The sequence below is a fragment of the Sprattus sprattus genome (assembly GCF_963457725.1).
Source record: "Sprattus sprattus genome assembly, chromosome: 17".
In the NCBI taxonomy this organism is placed as follows: Eukaryota; Metazoa; Chordata; class Actinopteri; order Clupeiformes; family Clupeidae; genus Sprattus; species Sprattus sprattus.
Window position 1 is genome coordinate 13,450,127 of NC_137915.1, and position 16,150 is coordinate 13,466,276.

A 16,150-nucleotide genomic window follows, 5' to 3' on the forward strand; every position below is an offset into this window, starting at 1 on the left:
GTGCCTTGGTTCCAAATTCCAGATTCTGACAGTTCCTCCAACATTAAGGTCCTATAAATTCAGACGAATCAATTCCCAGGGAAAAAAAACTTTGTGAAACTTACTACAGCAAGGCTATAGTTCTTTTATTTGGACCACGGAGAGTGCGTCGCATTCCCAGATGCCTGGACATTTGTAAATAAGTCATTGTTTAGTGTCGCATGTATTAAATATACACTGTGTACAAAACCCAGATATTCCAAGCGTCGTTGGCACATCTTACTCCATCAGCGTAAACAGAGTTACAATCCCTTAACGTTTCCAGAGAAATGTGAATTTTCAAGCGAAAAATCGACACAATATTTCCAAATCTCCAAATTAGGCGCAATAGCTAGAAAGTTTCTCCCAAACAGTGCTCCAATCCTTCGATGTCATCTTCAAGGACAAACTCGAAGCGCCTACTAAGTGGGACGTTTCATGGACAAGCTATCTGGCAAGTAGGTTAGTAAGAGTGATGTACAGGCTCCGCTGGAGAAGTAGGCGTTTTCTAAAATGTAGCGCCATAATCCGATTAATTCCCCCCTCCCTCAATACCCCCTCTCTTGCTCATTCACTCACTCAGACTGTCCCGTCCCCAGACAAGATTACTTTGCCCCACTAAATGTTAATATGAGCAAAAGTCTAGCCTACTCAACCCGATACTTTTTTGTCGGACTTCAACAGTGAAACTCAAGTTGTTTAACTCAATACTTTCATTCTCACACCTCGTGCTGTTGGAGTTACCAGTTAAATCCATCAGTAGGTAGGACTCAAACTTCTTTCGACCGGGAAAACCAAAACCCGTTTCGTTATTGCTGATGGGGAAACCCCACCTCAGCTCTGAGCTCATTTCTCAGTCAAACAAACGAAAGAAAAAAAACTTCCAAATGCACTGTAAACAGTTTATAAATGATGTAATATGATCCTGTAGCCGAGTCTGACACACTTTTGCGCTTTAAAGAGATCTAGCCGCACTAGATAATCCTAGTTTAAAAGATGTTGTACGATCCGATTTGTAATATTGTTATTGTTATGCTATTAATAACACAAGATCTGCCAGAAATATTGTGAGGCGCATTTGACCTTAATCTGTCAATGGCGCAATCACCGCCTCTATTGCATTAGCAAATGGATTATGAGCTACAGAGGGAATCACTTGTAGACCACCAAGATTGTTACTCACTCTGTTTTTTCTCTATAAACTTAAAATCAGATTCAGTCTTAGCAGTTATTTCGCAGACATACAAAATGTCCACATATAGAGACAGTCCATACAAAGTCTTCGTTGCTTTAGGTGCGTTCTTGTCTAATAAATTGAAGGCCACCCTGTGAAGGTCTACTCAAACCAATCAACATGTTGCCTCAGGAGCCCAGAAGGGAGGGGTGTCATTGTATTGGTTGTTGAGCTCGAATACCAACAACCTTAAGCCTGAATCACATATTGAGCCTTAAAGCCTTTTTTCTGAGCAGGGAACAAGTTGGAATAATGATTCAGACTTCCAAACCTTCATATCTCTCTCTCTCTCTTTCTCTGTACTTGCATATCATGTCTACCCTATTTGTTAAGAGGATGATGATTTAAACCATGCCACATTTCTCCATGACAGCCTGAAGCTGCCCAGATCTATCTATCTATCTATCTATCTATCTATCTATCTATCTATCTATCTGGGCCTCGTTTCCCGATAACGATGTATCTTAACGGCCTACGTGGATTTTCGCGACATCGTACACTAAGTAGCACTTTGTATTTACGTGCGTTTCCCAACCATCAACTTAAAGTCAGGTGCACGAGCGCAACGTGCACGAGTTCTTAAGTAGCTCTTAGGAGCTGTTTACGTCAGGTTAACCTGTTTACGTTAATTGCTGTGAAATTAGCTAGCCTATGCGTGCATCGAACGTGCAATGTGCACTAAATTCGGGGCGGGGATAGTAACGCCATCTCCAGCAGAGAAGCCTATTTAAACTGTGTTCCCATTGTAAGGACATTTATTACGATCTGTCTGAGAGTGGGCTGTCAAAGCTAGCATCTTCAAAGTCATACAGTACAGTAGGCTACATACATTCAATAAAATTAACCTACATTTGAGTCCAACTGCATGACCATTCTTGCCCTACACTTACCCTTACAATAAAGAAGTGATCCTATTTCAACCATAACTTCATTTTAAATAATGTCTTTCTTTATGACATTTAGTTTATAGTTTAGACAGCAACGTTGACATCTACAGTATATTCAACTGCATCCACTACATAATCTCAAACTTTATTTGTTGGTAACTCTCCAAAAAGGCTACCATTAACACATTTCTTAATGAAAAGGAAACATGCATCACAATAATACTTCAGTGTAACCTGTACCTATGTGGAGTGCAAATATGTCTTGCCATTACACTACCCAACAGCCCTACGTCTGCTAACACTACAGAATGCATAATTCCTACGGGCAATGCACTAGTTTTGTATAGCCTAATCTTTATTTTCAAATACTCAATATTCTTTATTTCTATTTTGATGGGAATAGGCAGGTGAAACAATGACATTCTCATGATGTGCTATACACAGAAACATCGTTTGGATTTCTTCTACATAATATACAACCATCTAGCTAGAAGCTACCATATAAGCCAATGGAGTGGTGGCATAAGCGCTAAATGTGCCATCAAACTACTGTTTGAAAGCTTCAGTCAAGACCTAAATACTCTGCATTGGTCGCGTAGCACATTTCCGATCAAACCGAGTCATTATAAACATATAAAAAGTTGTGTAGATAGCTTTATTCATGTAAAATATTCCTCGCTTCAAGTAGCCATGTTTTTTTTTTTTAATTCCCCTTTCTTCCAAACGACGGTCGAACGACGCCCCTGGTGGATTAAATCGCTAAGTGTGAAGTTACTACTGGTCCTGACCACACGTAGAATTCTTCTCAGCGAAAGATACACTTAAGCTAAGTGTGGCGTTGGGAAACCCGTCTGCAACGTAGGAATCCTCTTACGAGCGATTTCAAGTGCTTTTTAGGCTAAGTGCGCGTTCGGGAAACGAGGCCCTGGACATTTTGTTCCTTTCTTCTGAGTAGTTAACACAGCTAAACTGGCCCACAGATAAAGTCCCTGCCCAGCTGTGAGTTTGAGTCATTCCGAGTATCTGTAATTTATAACTTCCCTCTTAAGATGCTGTAATGTAGGCCTATGTATTCATGACTGATCATACATCACAGACAGCAACCCTCTTCTCCTCTGGTAACCTCCAGTTTCCCCCTCTGTTACCAGACTCCCATTACCTCAGTGGCATAGAGATAAGTGCTGTAATTGCTGTGGATGATTAGCTATCTGCTCAGAACCAGAACAGCTGTGAACTTGCCTGCAGCTGTGGAGATTTCCTCGCTTACTCTCACTCACTCACTCACTCACTCTCTCACCCACTAACTGACTTGCTCGCTCACTTACGCTCTCTCTTACCCACTAACTCACTCACTCACTTACTCACTCACTCTCTCATCCACTAACTCACGCGCTCCCTCGCTCACTCACTTGCTCGCACACTTACTCTCTCTTACCCACTAACTCACTCACTCTCTCACCCGCTAGCTCCCTCGCTCACTCACTTACTCACTCACTCACCTGCTCGCTCACTCACTCTCTCTCTCACCCACTAACTCACTCGCTCCCTCGCTCACTCAATCACCCACTAACTCTCTTGCTCCCTCGCTCACTCTCTCTCTGACCAACTAACTCCCTCGCTCACTCACTCACTCACTCACTCTCTCTTTCACCCACTCACTCGCTCACTTGCTCTCTCTCTCTCTCTCTCATCCACTAACTCCCTCACTCACCCACTAACTCACTCACTCACTCCCAAACGCCCCTCAGGGTGTCAGCGTGGGGCTTTGAAAATGCGTATGGCCTTGTCCTGAGAGGATGGGGTTTTGGGCGCACAGTATCAGGGATGTTTCACAAATTAAAACTACTTTTCAGCCCAAGGTCAGTGCCAGGGAGCAGCAAGCTGTGCCAGCAAACAAGATTCAAGATGTGTATTCAAGGCAGGAAAGACAAACAATGCTTTTGTTATTCACAAAAAGGTTTGGGCATCATGGTTACACTACAGCAACAGTGTCCCCTTTTCCATGTCCTAGAGCAATGTCATAAGTAAGTCCTAAGTAATATAGGGTGGCGGTAGAGTACCTTACTAGTTTTTACAATCTAATTAGTGCGCAGATCTTTTTAGAAAACAAAGTTTATCAGGGAAGTTAATCTAATCTCTCCCAAGCCAGTGTTTATGCATGTTGTCCCGTCTTCCAGTTACTGGAAAGATTGAAGGGGTTGTATGGGCTTTTTTTGTTTGTTTTTTATCCCTGATGAAATATTGACATAAAGTTCCAAAGCTGTTAAGCCGGTAGCACAGCCTGCAGCTGACCAGATTTGGGTAGACAAACTTCATTTGATCTTGTCATTTGTGGGCAGCTACCAGGAAGTCCATTTCTTGTGTGAAGACCTTCTGTAGCAGTTTCATCTTTTCAGTTTTCCTTCAGATTCCTTTCATTCCATGATCAACAAGTTCCATGGCAGGTGCAGCCTGCAAGGCTTGGCCACAAACACGTACTGTGCCTACTGCTGTTCTCATGCAATGATTAGACCCACTGGCAGATTAAATATAGGGCATCCTTGATGCAAGGGATTTCTATTGCTGAAAAGCAAAATGCACAGTGGATTTGTAGTCTAATTAATGCCACTTGGCACGGCAATCAGCTAATTACACAGTGCAGGGAGAACAAGAGAGGAGATGTATTATCGGGACTGACCTTCGCTGGACAAACCTACGTAGACTCAGGAGGCCCTGTTGAACACAAATAATTCACCAGCTCTACCCAGCCCTCCGAGGTGGCAATTAACATGACCTAATCACCCCCCCCCCCTCCTCCTTTACTCTAATCTAGCCCGACCCTGTATTAACCTCCTATTTAGCAAATCAAAGCAAGATGAAGTGTTTATGTGCAGTGCTTGTCAATATTTTCTAATTTGTCTAATTATGTGTTGTGATTCCACTAACATGGGTCTCTGATATGCGGGATTTCAAGGGGGAAAGAACTGAAGTGGTTTTGCATCAGACTCCAGCATCTGCCAGGCAGCCCACGGCACAGTACATTTCCCATCACCAATTGTGAAACAAAACAAAACACACATGCAAAGAAAAAAGTCTCATGTGGTGTGTCAGTGTGGCTAGAAAGTACCCATAACTTGTCTTGTGGTAGAGGGGGGAGGCTGTAAAAGTAGGAAGTGAAGCTGCAATAGTTCACAGATAAGTAATCAGCTGACCACTTTTTAATTTACAAAAGGGAAAAGGAAAGCCTGATGCACACATGACCACAGCCTGAAATATGATGCATCCTCCACCTTTAGTTACAATGATTCTGCAGTGACTTCAGGCTGCCAAACATTACACCCAACAACCATCTGAAACCAATCTGGCCTGGGCGCTACTCAGCGTTTTCGCCAAGGAGGCCTGTAAAGTCCGAGGGCTGAACCCGGCCTCCACTGCGTGCCCTGGAAGAGGAGGAAGAGGGGAGAATCACACAAATATGGCAAATTAGTAACATGTGTGTACCCTGATACTGAAGCATGACAGACATAATGGCTCTGATGTTTTGTTCCCAGTCTTGTGTTTACAACACTGCACAAATATTCACCGATTGTCCTTTTCTTCTGCACCATGGTTAGCACATAGGCTACCGCGAACTCTGGGGGCTTTAGGGGTTCTTATCCCACCTACTTCATATCATGATGTATTGTCCTGCGCTGACTTTCTTCTCAGCTGTTGTCTTGCTCTCACAAACTGTTGCTATTACGCACAGCCTTGGTAACAGGCATCTGCTGACTACCATGCATGCATTCCCAGGTGAATGATGTTCATTACAATATTTGTGAAGCCTTGAGCCAAGACTTTCCATCTGGGTGACAACTGAGAATAATACTGAGAGAGTAGGAAGGCAAAGTTCCATGAAGTTACACCCTCCTGTCAAGAGATGTAGGCAGTGCAGAATGTGAAAATCATTTCAAGGAACACTAGTGATTGTAGGAATGAGAGGGCTGAATGATGTATTGAGTGTGTGTATTTATGTTTGAGCGTGGGGAAGGGGAAGAGGAAGCCGTAAGAAGAGATAAAACGCTAACCTCATCTCAACCACCGGCCCAAATACACAAAACATTCTGATGCCATTTTCTGTTCCTCACTCCCCTGTCACAGAAGAAATCCTGCCATCTGTTCGTGGTTACCACCTAAGCCTGCTGCTTAATTACCATATCGACACACTGACAGCCAACACAAAGTACACAATATTTTAGTAATTGCTAATACTGTTGTGTTACTTCTATCATATTTCTGATGTGGTAACTGCCTATAAAAAAATTGTATTAAACTATTTACAGATAGTGTACCTACATATGAATACCTCAGTGCATTGACCATTTTCATACCTGCCAGTTGCAATGCCATGCTTAACGTCGAGGTTTAGCTTAGTTTAGTTTAGAGTTTTGCTGTCAGACTTACACTAGTCCTGCCTAAAGTCAGGGGAGACTGCCGGTGATTCACTGCCCACATTAATCCAGACAAATAGCCATCTAAGATACAAGCTCTTGACGTTTACAGGGACTCCAGCAAAGACATGATGCTACCCCTCACACATGGCAGTGAGCCTGCCACTCAGAGCAGAGCTTGCACAACACTAAACTGGAGGTCTGGCAAGGTTTGTTGGGGATTACAGAGACGAGGCCGAACGAATCCCCGCGACTCAGGAAACACAGAAGGTCAATGGGGATGATGGCGCTGAGCATCAAAAACACTGCTTGTGCAGAGCAACAGAGAACTTTTAAGCTGAGCCTGGCGCTCGGGTATGGAGCATGAAGTTTGTGCTTATCACACTGAGCTGTCTCATGATGCTGCAGGGGGTGTATGTATGTGTGTGTGTGTGTGTGCGTTTGTGAGTGTGAGTGTGTGTGTGTGTGTTTGTGTGAGCTATTCTGCTGCCCGCATCTGTTTGGTGTTTCAGTTTCCAAAGAGCGGCCAGAATATGAGCTGGACACACACGGTCAAAAGGTGACAGATCTGAAAGCCAACATTGAGGGAGAGCATGGGAACTGCATCAGTCCCATGACACTAGGAAACTACAGCAGATCATCTCATTACTCTATCTCAACAGAGCATTAGCATATGAGACAGTAAGACTGGACACAGAGATGCTTCAAAACTGTAAAAGCGAATGCAAGGACACATGTCGGTGAGATGTCAGTGCCAGTGAGTTTGTGAATTTTAACTTGATTCATAAATATAAAGATATGCATGGCCATACATTTTGATCATAATAATCATACTGTACATCATATCTTCTGTTTTAACAATAATAATAACTCTTTTTATTTCACACAATTATATTTATATAATATATAGACATTTCTCATCCTGTCTCTCTGTTCCATTCTCCTGGTCCTCATCTCCCTGAGATGGCTACACTAGACCCAAGTCTCAGTTACTTTTTTAAGGCGGAGAAATTGGCCACTTGGATCATGCCTTTCTGTTGAGCCCTGCGAGTCACATAAAAACAAACACATGAGAGCAGTACTTTCACAATGCTTTGAACTGTCTTAGAAAAGCTGGGTTCCTCACTTGGCCCAATAGAATCTTTTGGAGAACTCATTTGGCTATCATTCGTATAGCAAAACACTTTGTATAGAGAGCCTTCCCAAAGAATCATTCAACATTTTTCATACAACAGACCTTTTTTGAAGCTTAAAGTTCCATCAACAACGTGTCTCCTATGATAACAACAACCCATGCTTACTAAACTGGTCTTAGAGTACACTGAGTAAACCTCTCTCTCTCACCTTCTCTCTCTCCCTCTTTCTCACTCTCTCTTTCTCACTCTCATTCTCTCTGTCTGTCTGCCTCTCTCTCTCTCTCTCTATCACGCTCTCTCTCTCTCTCTCTCTCTCCCTCCCTCCCTCCCTCTCAGAATTAGCATTCTAACAGTCATACGCAGCTGTGGGTGATGGTTAATGAGGTGTGGCTTTATAACTGACCTTTGTGGCAACGGAATATGCAAATGGAAACTCGCCTGAATCTATCCTCAAATATTCTGCAAGGTGCGTTGTCAAATTTATTTGACATTTTTCACAGTCAAGCTGAAATTAATCTTGACTGACTGACATTTAAGAGAGGGCTCTCAAACAGGAACTGGAATGATTCAAATTCATATGATGTTCAAATTCCAACTGATACAGCACACACACTAATTCTACTGAGCCTACCCAAGGCAGTACTTATTCAATTCAATTACATTTTATTTGTACACCGCCGAAACAATAAAGTTGTCTCAAGGTGCTTTACAGACAGCCCAGCCTTACGACCCTACTTATGATGATAGGAATGTCTGTTATTGAAAAGGTTTTATTCAAAATGTTTTTAAAATTGCAAGTGTGTGTGTATATATATATGTGTGTGTGTGCCTACGTGTGTTTAGAGGACATACATTATCCTCTCTCTCAGTGTACTCACGCGGCCTCCTGTAGATTCTGTATGAAGCTGTCTATCTGGTCCTGTGGGATATCTCCATCCAGACGGGCCAGGTATGTGTACAAACTGACAAACACGTCTAAGGGGATGTGAGCAGAACTGCCTTCTGGCTCGTCTGTGAGGATCTCACACGCACATTTCAGAGCACTTACGATGGACTGAGGGAGAAGGAAAATGGTACCGCTTATTCTTACTATCAGTTAGTTGCAGAGAGAACTTCAGCTGCATTTATGAATATTATGTGTAGAATTTTCAATGATGATGAAGTTGTTATAGACACAATAGATTCATTTGTTTTGGACATTCCATGATGCACTTTGTATACCTCATATGAAATTAAAAGAAGTCAATGGTGAAACAACCCTACAGCCAAGAACATTAACAGCTGCAGTTGAAGTTCTGAGCAATTGAAGGCCCAATGCTGCCCCCTACACATTAGAATAGGAACTGCATACTGGTAAGATAAGTTATATGTTAAAGACATTCTATGGACCTTGTGTAAGTTCTTTACTTAATATGAGGAACACAGTTTTGTTTTGTTATATTTTATAAATAACAATTTAAACATAAAAAAAGGGAGAATAGCTTTGTTGTTACATTTGCCAAATACTCACACCACCCAGTAGACTGCAGCCAAGAGCAAAGAACTGCATCCAATCAATCACGTCACTGAAATTACCCAGAGAAAAGAGTGCTTCCAGTTGGTCTAAGGGCAGACAGAGCCCTCTCCATTTCATCTGCAACTCTGCCTTATTCAGGGACTTTTGGGTGAAAAGCTTTTAAGACAAAACAACACACAACAGTTTGCAATGATGCACAGAGCAAATTCCAATGTTTTTTCTCTGCAGAGAGAAGCATCTCTTTTGAATTAAACATTTCATATGCTTACCTGTTGGTGAAGGACTTTGAGCAGGGCGGGAGTAAGTCCAGAGGTTTGTTTTGTTGCTGGTGATATTTCTAACCTCGCTTTGACTGGAAGAGGTTCATTGTTCGATAATGCAGTAAAATAACTAAAACAAGTAGATCTCCATTAGTGATGTATTATTGCCTTATTGACTCTGATGTTCACTTGCACAATGGAAAGGCTATGAATCATTAGATTTATAATAAAAGGTTGTCATTAAGCATCTTGCGTGGCGGTACTTACGCAGCTGACCATTTTAGCACATCATCTGGCTGTGTTCTTATGGCTGCCTTGGTAAACTGCTTTAAAATGTCAGGCAATTCTGGAGGAATGTTGATTTGTTGAGCACAGTACATGGTATCAGGTGGTGGCATTGTGGAACTGTAAGGTTAAAATACAATTATCCTGAAACAACAAACAAAAGTCAATAATACAAAAATGTTAAACCCTAGTTGTGTTGAGAAGATGCATTGACATAACATTTTCTGATTTCTAGTTTTAAAGTCGTGTATTCAACAAGAAGTTGTTTTTCAAGTATGTTAGCTAAATACCAGGTGTTGGCTCCCTAAGATAACCTTTGGCAGGTATCCTCGTAAGCATAGCTGTCTGAATTAGGTTGGAGATGTTAGCAGAGCCCACAGGAAATGCTAACTAACAAGCCATTCAGACACTGCGAGTCAAAGCAACAGCATTACAGGCTAACAAGTGACAGCTTACTAGTTCAAATGTGGACTTACCGTGCATAGAAAAGGGCCGACGCTAGTTGAGAGCACAAACTATCAACTATTCTACGATATTTTAATTCTTAAACAAATAGCCTTTAGCTTTTAGACTCAAAAATCAATAGTCTACTAGCCGACTTTTCAATTTCCTAGCAACCATTGTTTGACACTACGTCAGGTAGCAACACAAAAATGAAATGTATACGTCATGTGCCAGGTTGCCAGACTTTTAAATTCTGCTCTGAAATAACTGCAAGACGTGCAGTCAAAGTGGACAGAGAAATCAGTTGTGCCAAAGATTGTTACTTAACGAACTTCTCCGGCAAAACCCTAAAATTACCTTCCAATATACAGTTTGCAAGTGTCTTCTGTTGTAAGCCTGCTAGCAGGAAAGTCCTTGTTGATAAAAAAAAATGCTATTAGGAAAAGGATTTTTTTGTCATTGTTATTGTTAATACTAGGCTACTGAAAATATCATTATTTTTCACGCCTTCAACTTGACCACATCTCATATTTATGGAAGAAAACACCAATTCATTAAACGAGTTGTGCGCATGGCTTTGTAACCAACCTGGCAACCAAAACCTTAACGCATCTGAAAAAGCATTTGCCTGTAGTTGACAAACTAGTGTGCCATTTTTTTGTCCACGTAGCATTGTTTGTTATGCACAGAGAATGTGTAGGTTTCTGACGCTACATAAATGCAATATGTCAGTTTATGGTAGATAAAGATTTTGAGCAGTTTCTACTGCCTATATTTGAATGTTGTCCTGACGTGGACTAGTTTCACTTAAAAACGAAAGTAAAAGTAGCCTCATAGTTCGTGTTTATGTCTATTGACCAGCATTGTTTAGGATAAACTCGTGTGTACCTCAGTTGTGCCAATCACGCCCAGTTTGCTGTTTAATTTATTTTTTCCGTCTCGTGTAATATAACTTATTCGGACTTGCATCGGTGCTCTTATCAACACGGAAATTGCCAGGAAATCACTAACTAGAAAAAGACCGTTGAATTGGCTGCGCATTACGGCTTCTTATGGAAATGGATGTGCAAGCGTATTTAAAACGCATTGGTTACTCAGGATCTGTCAAGCCAACTCTGGAAACTTTGCAGCAGGTACACCGCTGCCACATGCTGACAGTGCCCTTCGAGAGTCTCACCATTCACAGTGGCGGCAAGGTTGAAATGGAACTCCAATGGCTCTACGAAAAAGTAGTCGTGCAGCGCCGAGGAGGGTTTTGCTACGAAAATAACGGTCTGTTCTCCTGGCTCTTGACTCAGTTGGGATTCCAAGTAACTATACTCGCAGCTCAAGTGAGAAACCGATTCACGGGTTTGTTCGGGCCCCCATTTGATCACATAATCATCATGGTGACGATTGAGGGACACAGATGGTTATGTGATGTGGGCTTTGGTGCTTGCTATGAGCTACCCCTCTCTCTCGAAATACCCAGTCCTCAAAAGCAGGTTCATGGAGTCTTCCGGCTGAAGCATCAAGGAGATATGATCTTTCTTGAGAGCAGTGCAGAAGCACAAGGTGATGTGCAAGGTGGAGTGAAAGATGCAACCCTGGGAGGTGAGATAAATTGGACAGAGCTCTACAAATTCACCCTTCAGCCTCGACAGTGGGAGGATTTCATAAATATGTGCGAGTACCACCAGACCTCTCCCAGCTCTCTCTTCTACAACAAGTCTCTTTGCTCGCTGCTTTTGCCCCATGGCAGGATCACGTACATGGGCTATAGACTGTTGGTCACCACTTACCCTGCAGAAGATGGATGCCCTGTGGTAAAAACCACACAAGATCTGACTGCTGATGAGATTCCAGGCGTACTAAAAGACCAGTTCGGAATTGAGCTTTCTTCTCCACTCATACCAAAGGATGAGAACATTGTGCCTCCCTCAGTCAAGTACTAACAATGTCACTGTTAGTGGTTAACACAATATACATTTATGAGCAGTACCATCACAATATATATTTGTGAACAGTACTATCACAATATACATTTGTGAACAGTACCATCACATACATTTGTGAACAGTACTATCACAATATACATTTGTGAACAGTACCTTCACAATATACAGTATATTTGTGAACCGTACAATCACGTCAGTATCAGTGGCGGCTCGTCCATAAGGGCGATTGGGCGACGCACTGCCTATGGAAAAAGGAAGAATGAAAAAAAAAAAAAAAAAAATTATAATAAAAAAAAAATTCCTGATGTATAAATTCAATTGCATGACTACATGTAAATGTAAATTTCATATATTTTTTCTGTCGGATTCTACCACTAGACCGTCTTATCTGCCTCTGTATGTCATTGTCGAATCAGGTAACAGTCATTCAGTCAGCCTAGAGTCAAGATTCAAATGGCCCCGCCCCTTCAGGGCGATCCGGGACGAAATGAAAATCGCCCCAGACCTCTCCCATTGACTCCCATGTTAAATGCGTTTTTTTCACAAAACAGAGCTCTCAATGCATTCTCTATGGCTTCCGGGAGGGCTCGCCCCTCCAAGTCTAGTCATAAGTAAGCGACGCAAAAGCGTATAAGTACGTCATACAACTTGGACAGAGGCATTCTGTCGACATGGCCAATGCTCAGTGCAGCAGCAGTAATTCAGTTATTTCTTTGAAAGAGACTCCTTTCAGTCGGCGAAGCAATGAAGACAAATTGGCAACAGTACAATTAGGACCTCCAAGACCAAATTTAAAAATTCAACAGGTAGCAACAAAGCAGGGGAAATCCTACACCCGAGGATTTTCGAAGAATTGGTACGAAAGGAAATCGTGGCTAGCAGGCTGTGAAGTGGCTAACGCAGTCTTTTGCTACCCCTGCCTCCTTTTCCACCCCGAAGGCTCCGTGACAGAAAGCACTGCATGGACAACAACCGGAGTAAAGGACATGCACCATCTGTCCGATAAGGTAAAAAAACATGAGCAGGCGAAGCTACACATGGACAGCTGTCTGAAGTTCTCTGCTTTTGGGAGGGTGAACATTGCCACTCAACTGGATGAGGGATACAGGCTAGCAGTGCGCCGCCACAATGATGAGGTGAGCAAGAATCGGCACATCTTAAACCGGCTCGTCCAATGCGTTAAATTTTGTGGCGTTTTTGAGTTGGCCCTACGAGGCAAGGATGAAACTGAGGGCTCCACCAACCCTGGTCTTTTTCTTGGATTAGTCGACTTGGTGGCACAGTTGGACGAAGTGTTTGATGAGCACCTTAAAAATGCTACAGTTTTCAAGGGAACATCAAAGACTGTTCAAAACGAGCTACTTGAGTGTATGCTAGCGGTCGTGAGGGAACGCATTGTGGAGGAGGTGAAGTCGGCGAACTATGTCGCCATTCAAGCAGACGAGACCACTGATGTTTCTACTCAGACCCAGCTGGTGCTGGTGCTTAGGTACATCGATAACAACCATGCAGTGAATGAACGGTTTTTTGAGTTTCTCCGCGTGGAAGATTCAACATCCACGGCCATCGCTAATGTGCTCTTGGAGAGACTTAACAGTCTTTTCCCGGACAATAAAGAAAAACTCATCGCTCAAGCCTATGATGGAGCCAGTGTCATGAGGGGGCAGAAGGCTGGTGTGCAGCAAAAGGTGCGTGAGCAGTTCAAGAATGCCCATTATGTGCATTGCTATGCACACCAGCTCAATTTGATCATGCAACAAGCTACTTCTCACGTCAGGAAAGTGAAGATTTTTTTTTCCGAACTGAGCGGGATTGCAACCTTTTTTTCCAGGTCACCGAAAAGAACGAGCATTCTTGACCAGATTGTTGAGCGAAGGCTGCCAAGAGCTTCAGCCACAAGGTGGAACTTTAACAGCAGAATCGTCAACACTGTGAGTGAGAACCTAGACGACCTCGTTGAATGTTTTGAAACAATCAGGACATCGCCTTCATTTGATGAGCCCACGGTGAGAGAGGCATCTGGCTACGTGAGGATGCTACAGGATGAGGACTTCAAATTTTTCCTGTGCCTTTTTCATAAAATCATGCCCCACGTAGACATTCTGTACCTGCAACTCCAGAAGAAGGACATCGATGCAGTCGTCATCAGACAGGCCCTTCAGAGCTTCACAAGCAGTGTACAGGCGATTAGGTAAGATTTAATCACATTATTCAATCAATCTCTGTGCAGAACTTTGTCATGGCGAATCTATGCATGAAAGAACACTACATTTGTGTTGAAGTACAATCTGCTCATCATATAAAACCAGTGATGTAGTGTAGTTTTCTTTATAGGCATGATTTTTTGAATCATTGGGTGAATTTCATATATCAGACCATAACTTCACACATCAGAGAAACCCCCACTCCAGAGCCATCAGGTCTGGTTCTTGGCCTTTTGTCTATGTTAAAAGGCATCCATCAGACATCGTTACTGGCCTTTTGTCTATGTTGAGACTCTTTTGTATGTCTTGGAGCCAGAGCTATTAGAGTCTGATAGTTGGCTTTTGTCTACAGCCAAGACAAAATGGTTGAAGCTGGACATATTAGCATCTATATGGCCCTACCTGGCTATAGTCAATGGTCAAGCTAGACCTCCCCTTTTGCCTAAAATCCACCTTGATCGTCAGACCCACCCACCCTCATTTCTACACGTGTCACTGTTGAATATGTTAATTTTACACTATAAAAACCTGTACATTTCTGTTATGTAGTAGAATTTCCTACAGTAAACTACAGTACTGTATATTTAATCTAACACACCCTATTGGTTTATTTGCCCTCAGGGACTCCCCTGAACAGCAACATCAAGAAACAACAGGAGCCGCAAGACCAAGAAGGACTGCTTTGAAAAATGAGGAAAAGCAGAAGGTGTCTAAGGAGATCTGCAACACAATCTTAGATCACACCAAGGAAAGGTTCTCCTTCACTGACCACCTTGTGAGTGCTACCTTACTTCAACAAGATATGTTTGCAACGTATTCTCAGTCATTTCCTGTTCGTGCCCTGGATACCACTGTGAAGGCATATCCCATGCTGAACAAGGCAAAGCTCAAAACAGAACTGTCTCTCATCTATGAGAAATCGGAGTTCAAGGGCTGCTGTGGTGCATTGGCACTGTACCAGGTTCTCGTGAGCTACAACCTCCAGGAGGCTTTCTCTGAGACTGTTGCTCTGTTGCAAATCCTAATAACCACTCCAATGACAACAGCTGAAGCTGAGAGATGTTTCTCAACCTTAAAGAGAATAAAGACATTCCTGCGAAATTCAATGGGCCAGGAACGTCTGAATGCACTGGCCATGCTTTCCATGGAGAGGGAACTTGTCCTTACAATGCCTGATTTCCAAGAGAGAGTCATTGACCGCTTTGCCGCACTGAAAGAGAGACGGGCAAAGTTTCAATACAAGTAATGTAGTATCTCAGTTTATTTACTCTTTCTCTGTCTGACTGTCTGTCTGTCTGTCTTTGAGATTGTTCACTCCAGGCATGCTACTTGCACCATTTTCTATGCCATAACTCATTTTGCTTTTGTAAATCAATACATTTTGTTGGTTTTGACTTACATGTTGGCCCCTTCTTTATGTTGTTACAGAACATTTTGGTAATGTGAATAATGAACAGGCGGGACAAATTATTGTGGAGCCACCTCACTTTTTATTTTGAAGGCTCCTGGATGCAACTTTCTGCCATAGCTTTCCACCTGTAACTTATATAGCTAGAGGGGAAATATTTGTTGTGTGCTGCCATCTACTGGACAAAAAGGTATTGTTGTATGAGTTAATAAGCTCACAACGAAGGGATACAATTGTCCCGCTTAAGGTGCCTATCGAGCCGGGTCTTAATCATTCTTTAAAAAAATTTGCCCCCCCTGAGAATTATTTCAGGAGCCGCCACTGGTCAGTATGTATACTGACGTGATTGTACGGTTCACAAATATACTGTATATTGTGAATATATATATACATTCCAGCACTTAGGGTCCAT

The 16,150-nt window shown here is 42.5% G+C and overlaps 3 protein-coding genes across 3 annotated transcripts; 2 read left to right on the forward strand and 1 right to left on the reverse strand.

Moving 5' to 3' along the window:
• Positions 1-5,491: 5,491 nt before the first annotated feature.
• ropn1l (rhophilin associated tail protein 1-like) lies at positions 5,492-9,858 on the reverse strand (the record flags this gene model as incomplete). The annotated part of the gene is made up of 5 exons (XM_080855229.1): positions 5,492-5,558; positions 8,563-8,738; positions 9,195-9,356; positions 9,470-9,590; positions 9,728-9,858. 5 exons carry the CDS (start codon positions 9,856-9,858, stop codon positions 5,492-5,494), a joined length of 657 nt encoding a protein of 218 aa, XP_080711355.1.
• Positions 9,859-11,241: 1,383 nt separating this feature from the next.
• LOC308378643 (arylamine N-acetyltransferase 2-like) lies at positions 11,242-12,123 on the forward strand (the record flags this gene model as incomplete). Its single annotated transcript, XM_080855594.1, has 1 exon — positions 11,242-12,123. The coding sequence occupies one exon, from the start codon at positions 11,242-11,244 to the stop codon at positions 12,121-12,123; it is 882 nt and encodes a 293-aa protein (XP_080711720.1).
• A 1,040-nt stretch (positions 12,124-13,163) lies between these two features.
• On the forward strand, positions 13,164-15,576 carry LOC308378510 (zinc finger MYM-type protein 1-like; the record flags this gene model as incomplete). Its single annotated transcript, XM_080855451.1, has 2 exons — positions 13,164-14,317; positions 14,952-15,576. The coding sequence occupies 2 exons, from the start codon at positions 13,164-13,166 to the stop codon at positions 15,574-15,576; spliced, it is 1,779 nt and encodes a 592-aa protein (XP_080711577.1).
• Between the last annotated feature and the right edge of the window lie 574 nt (positions 15,577-16,150).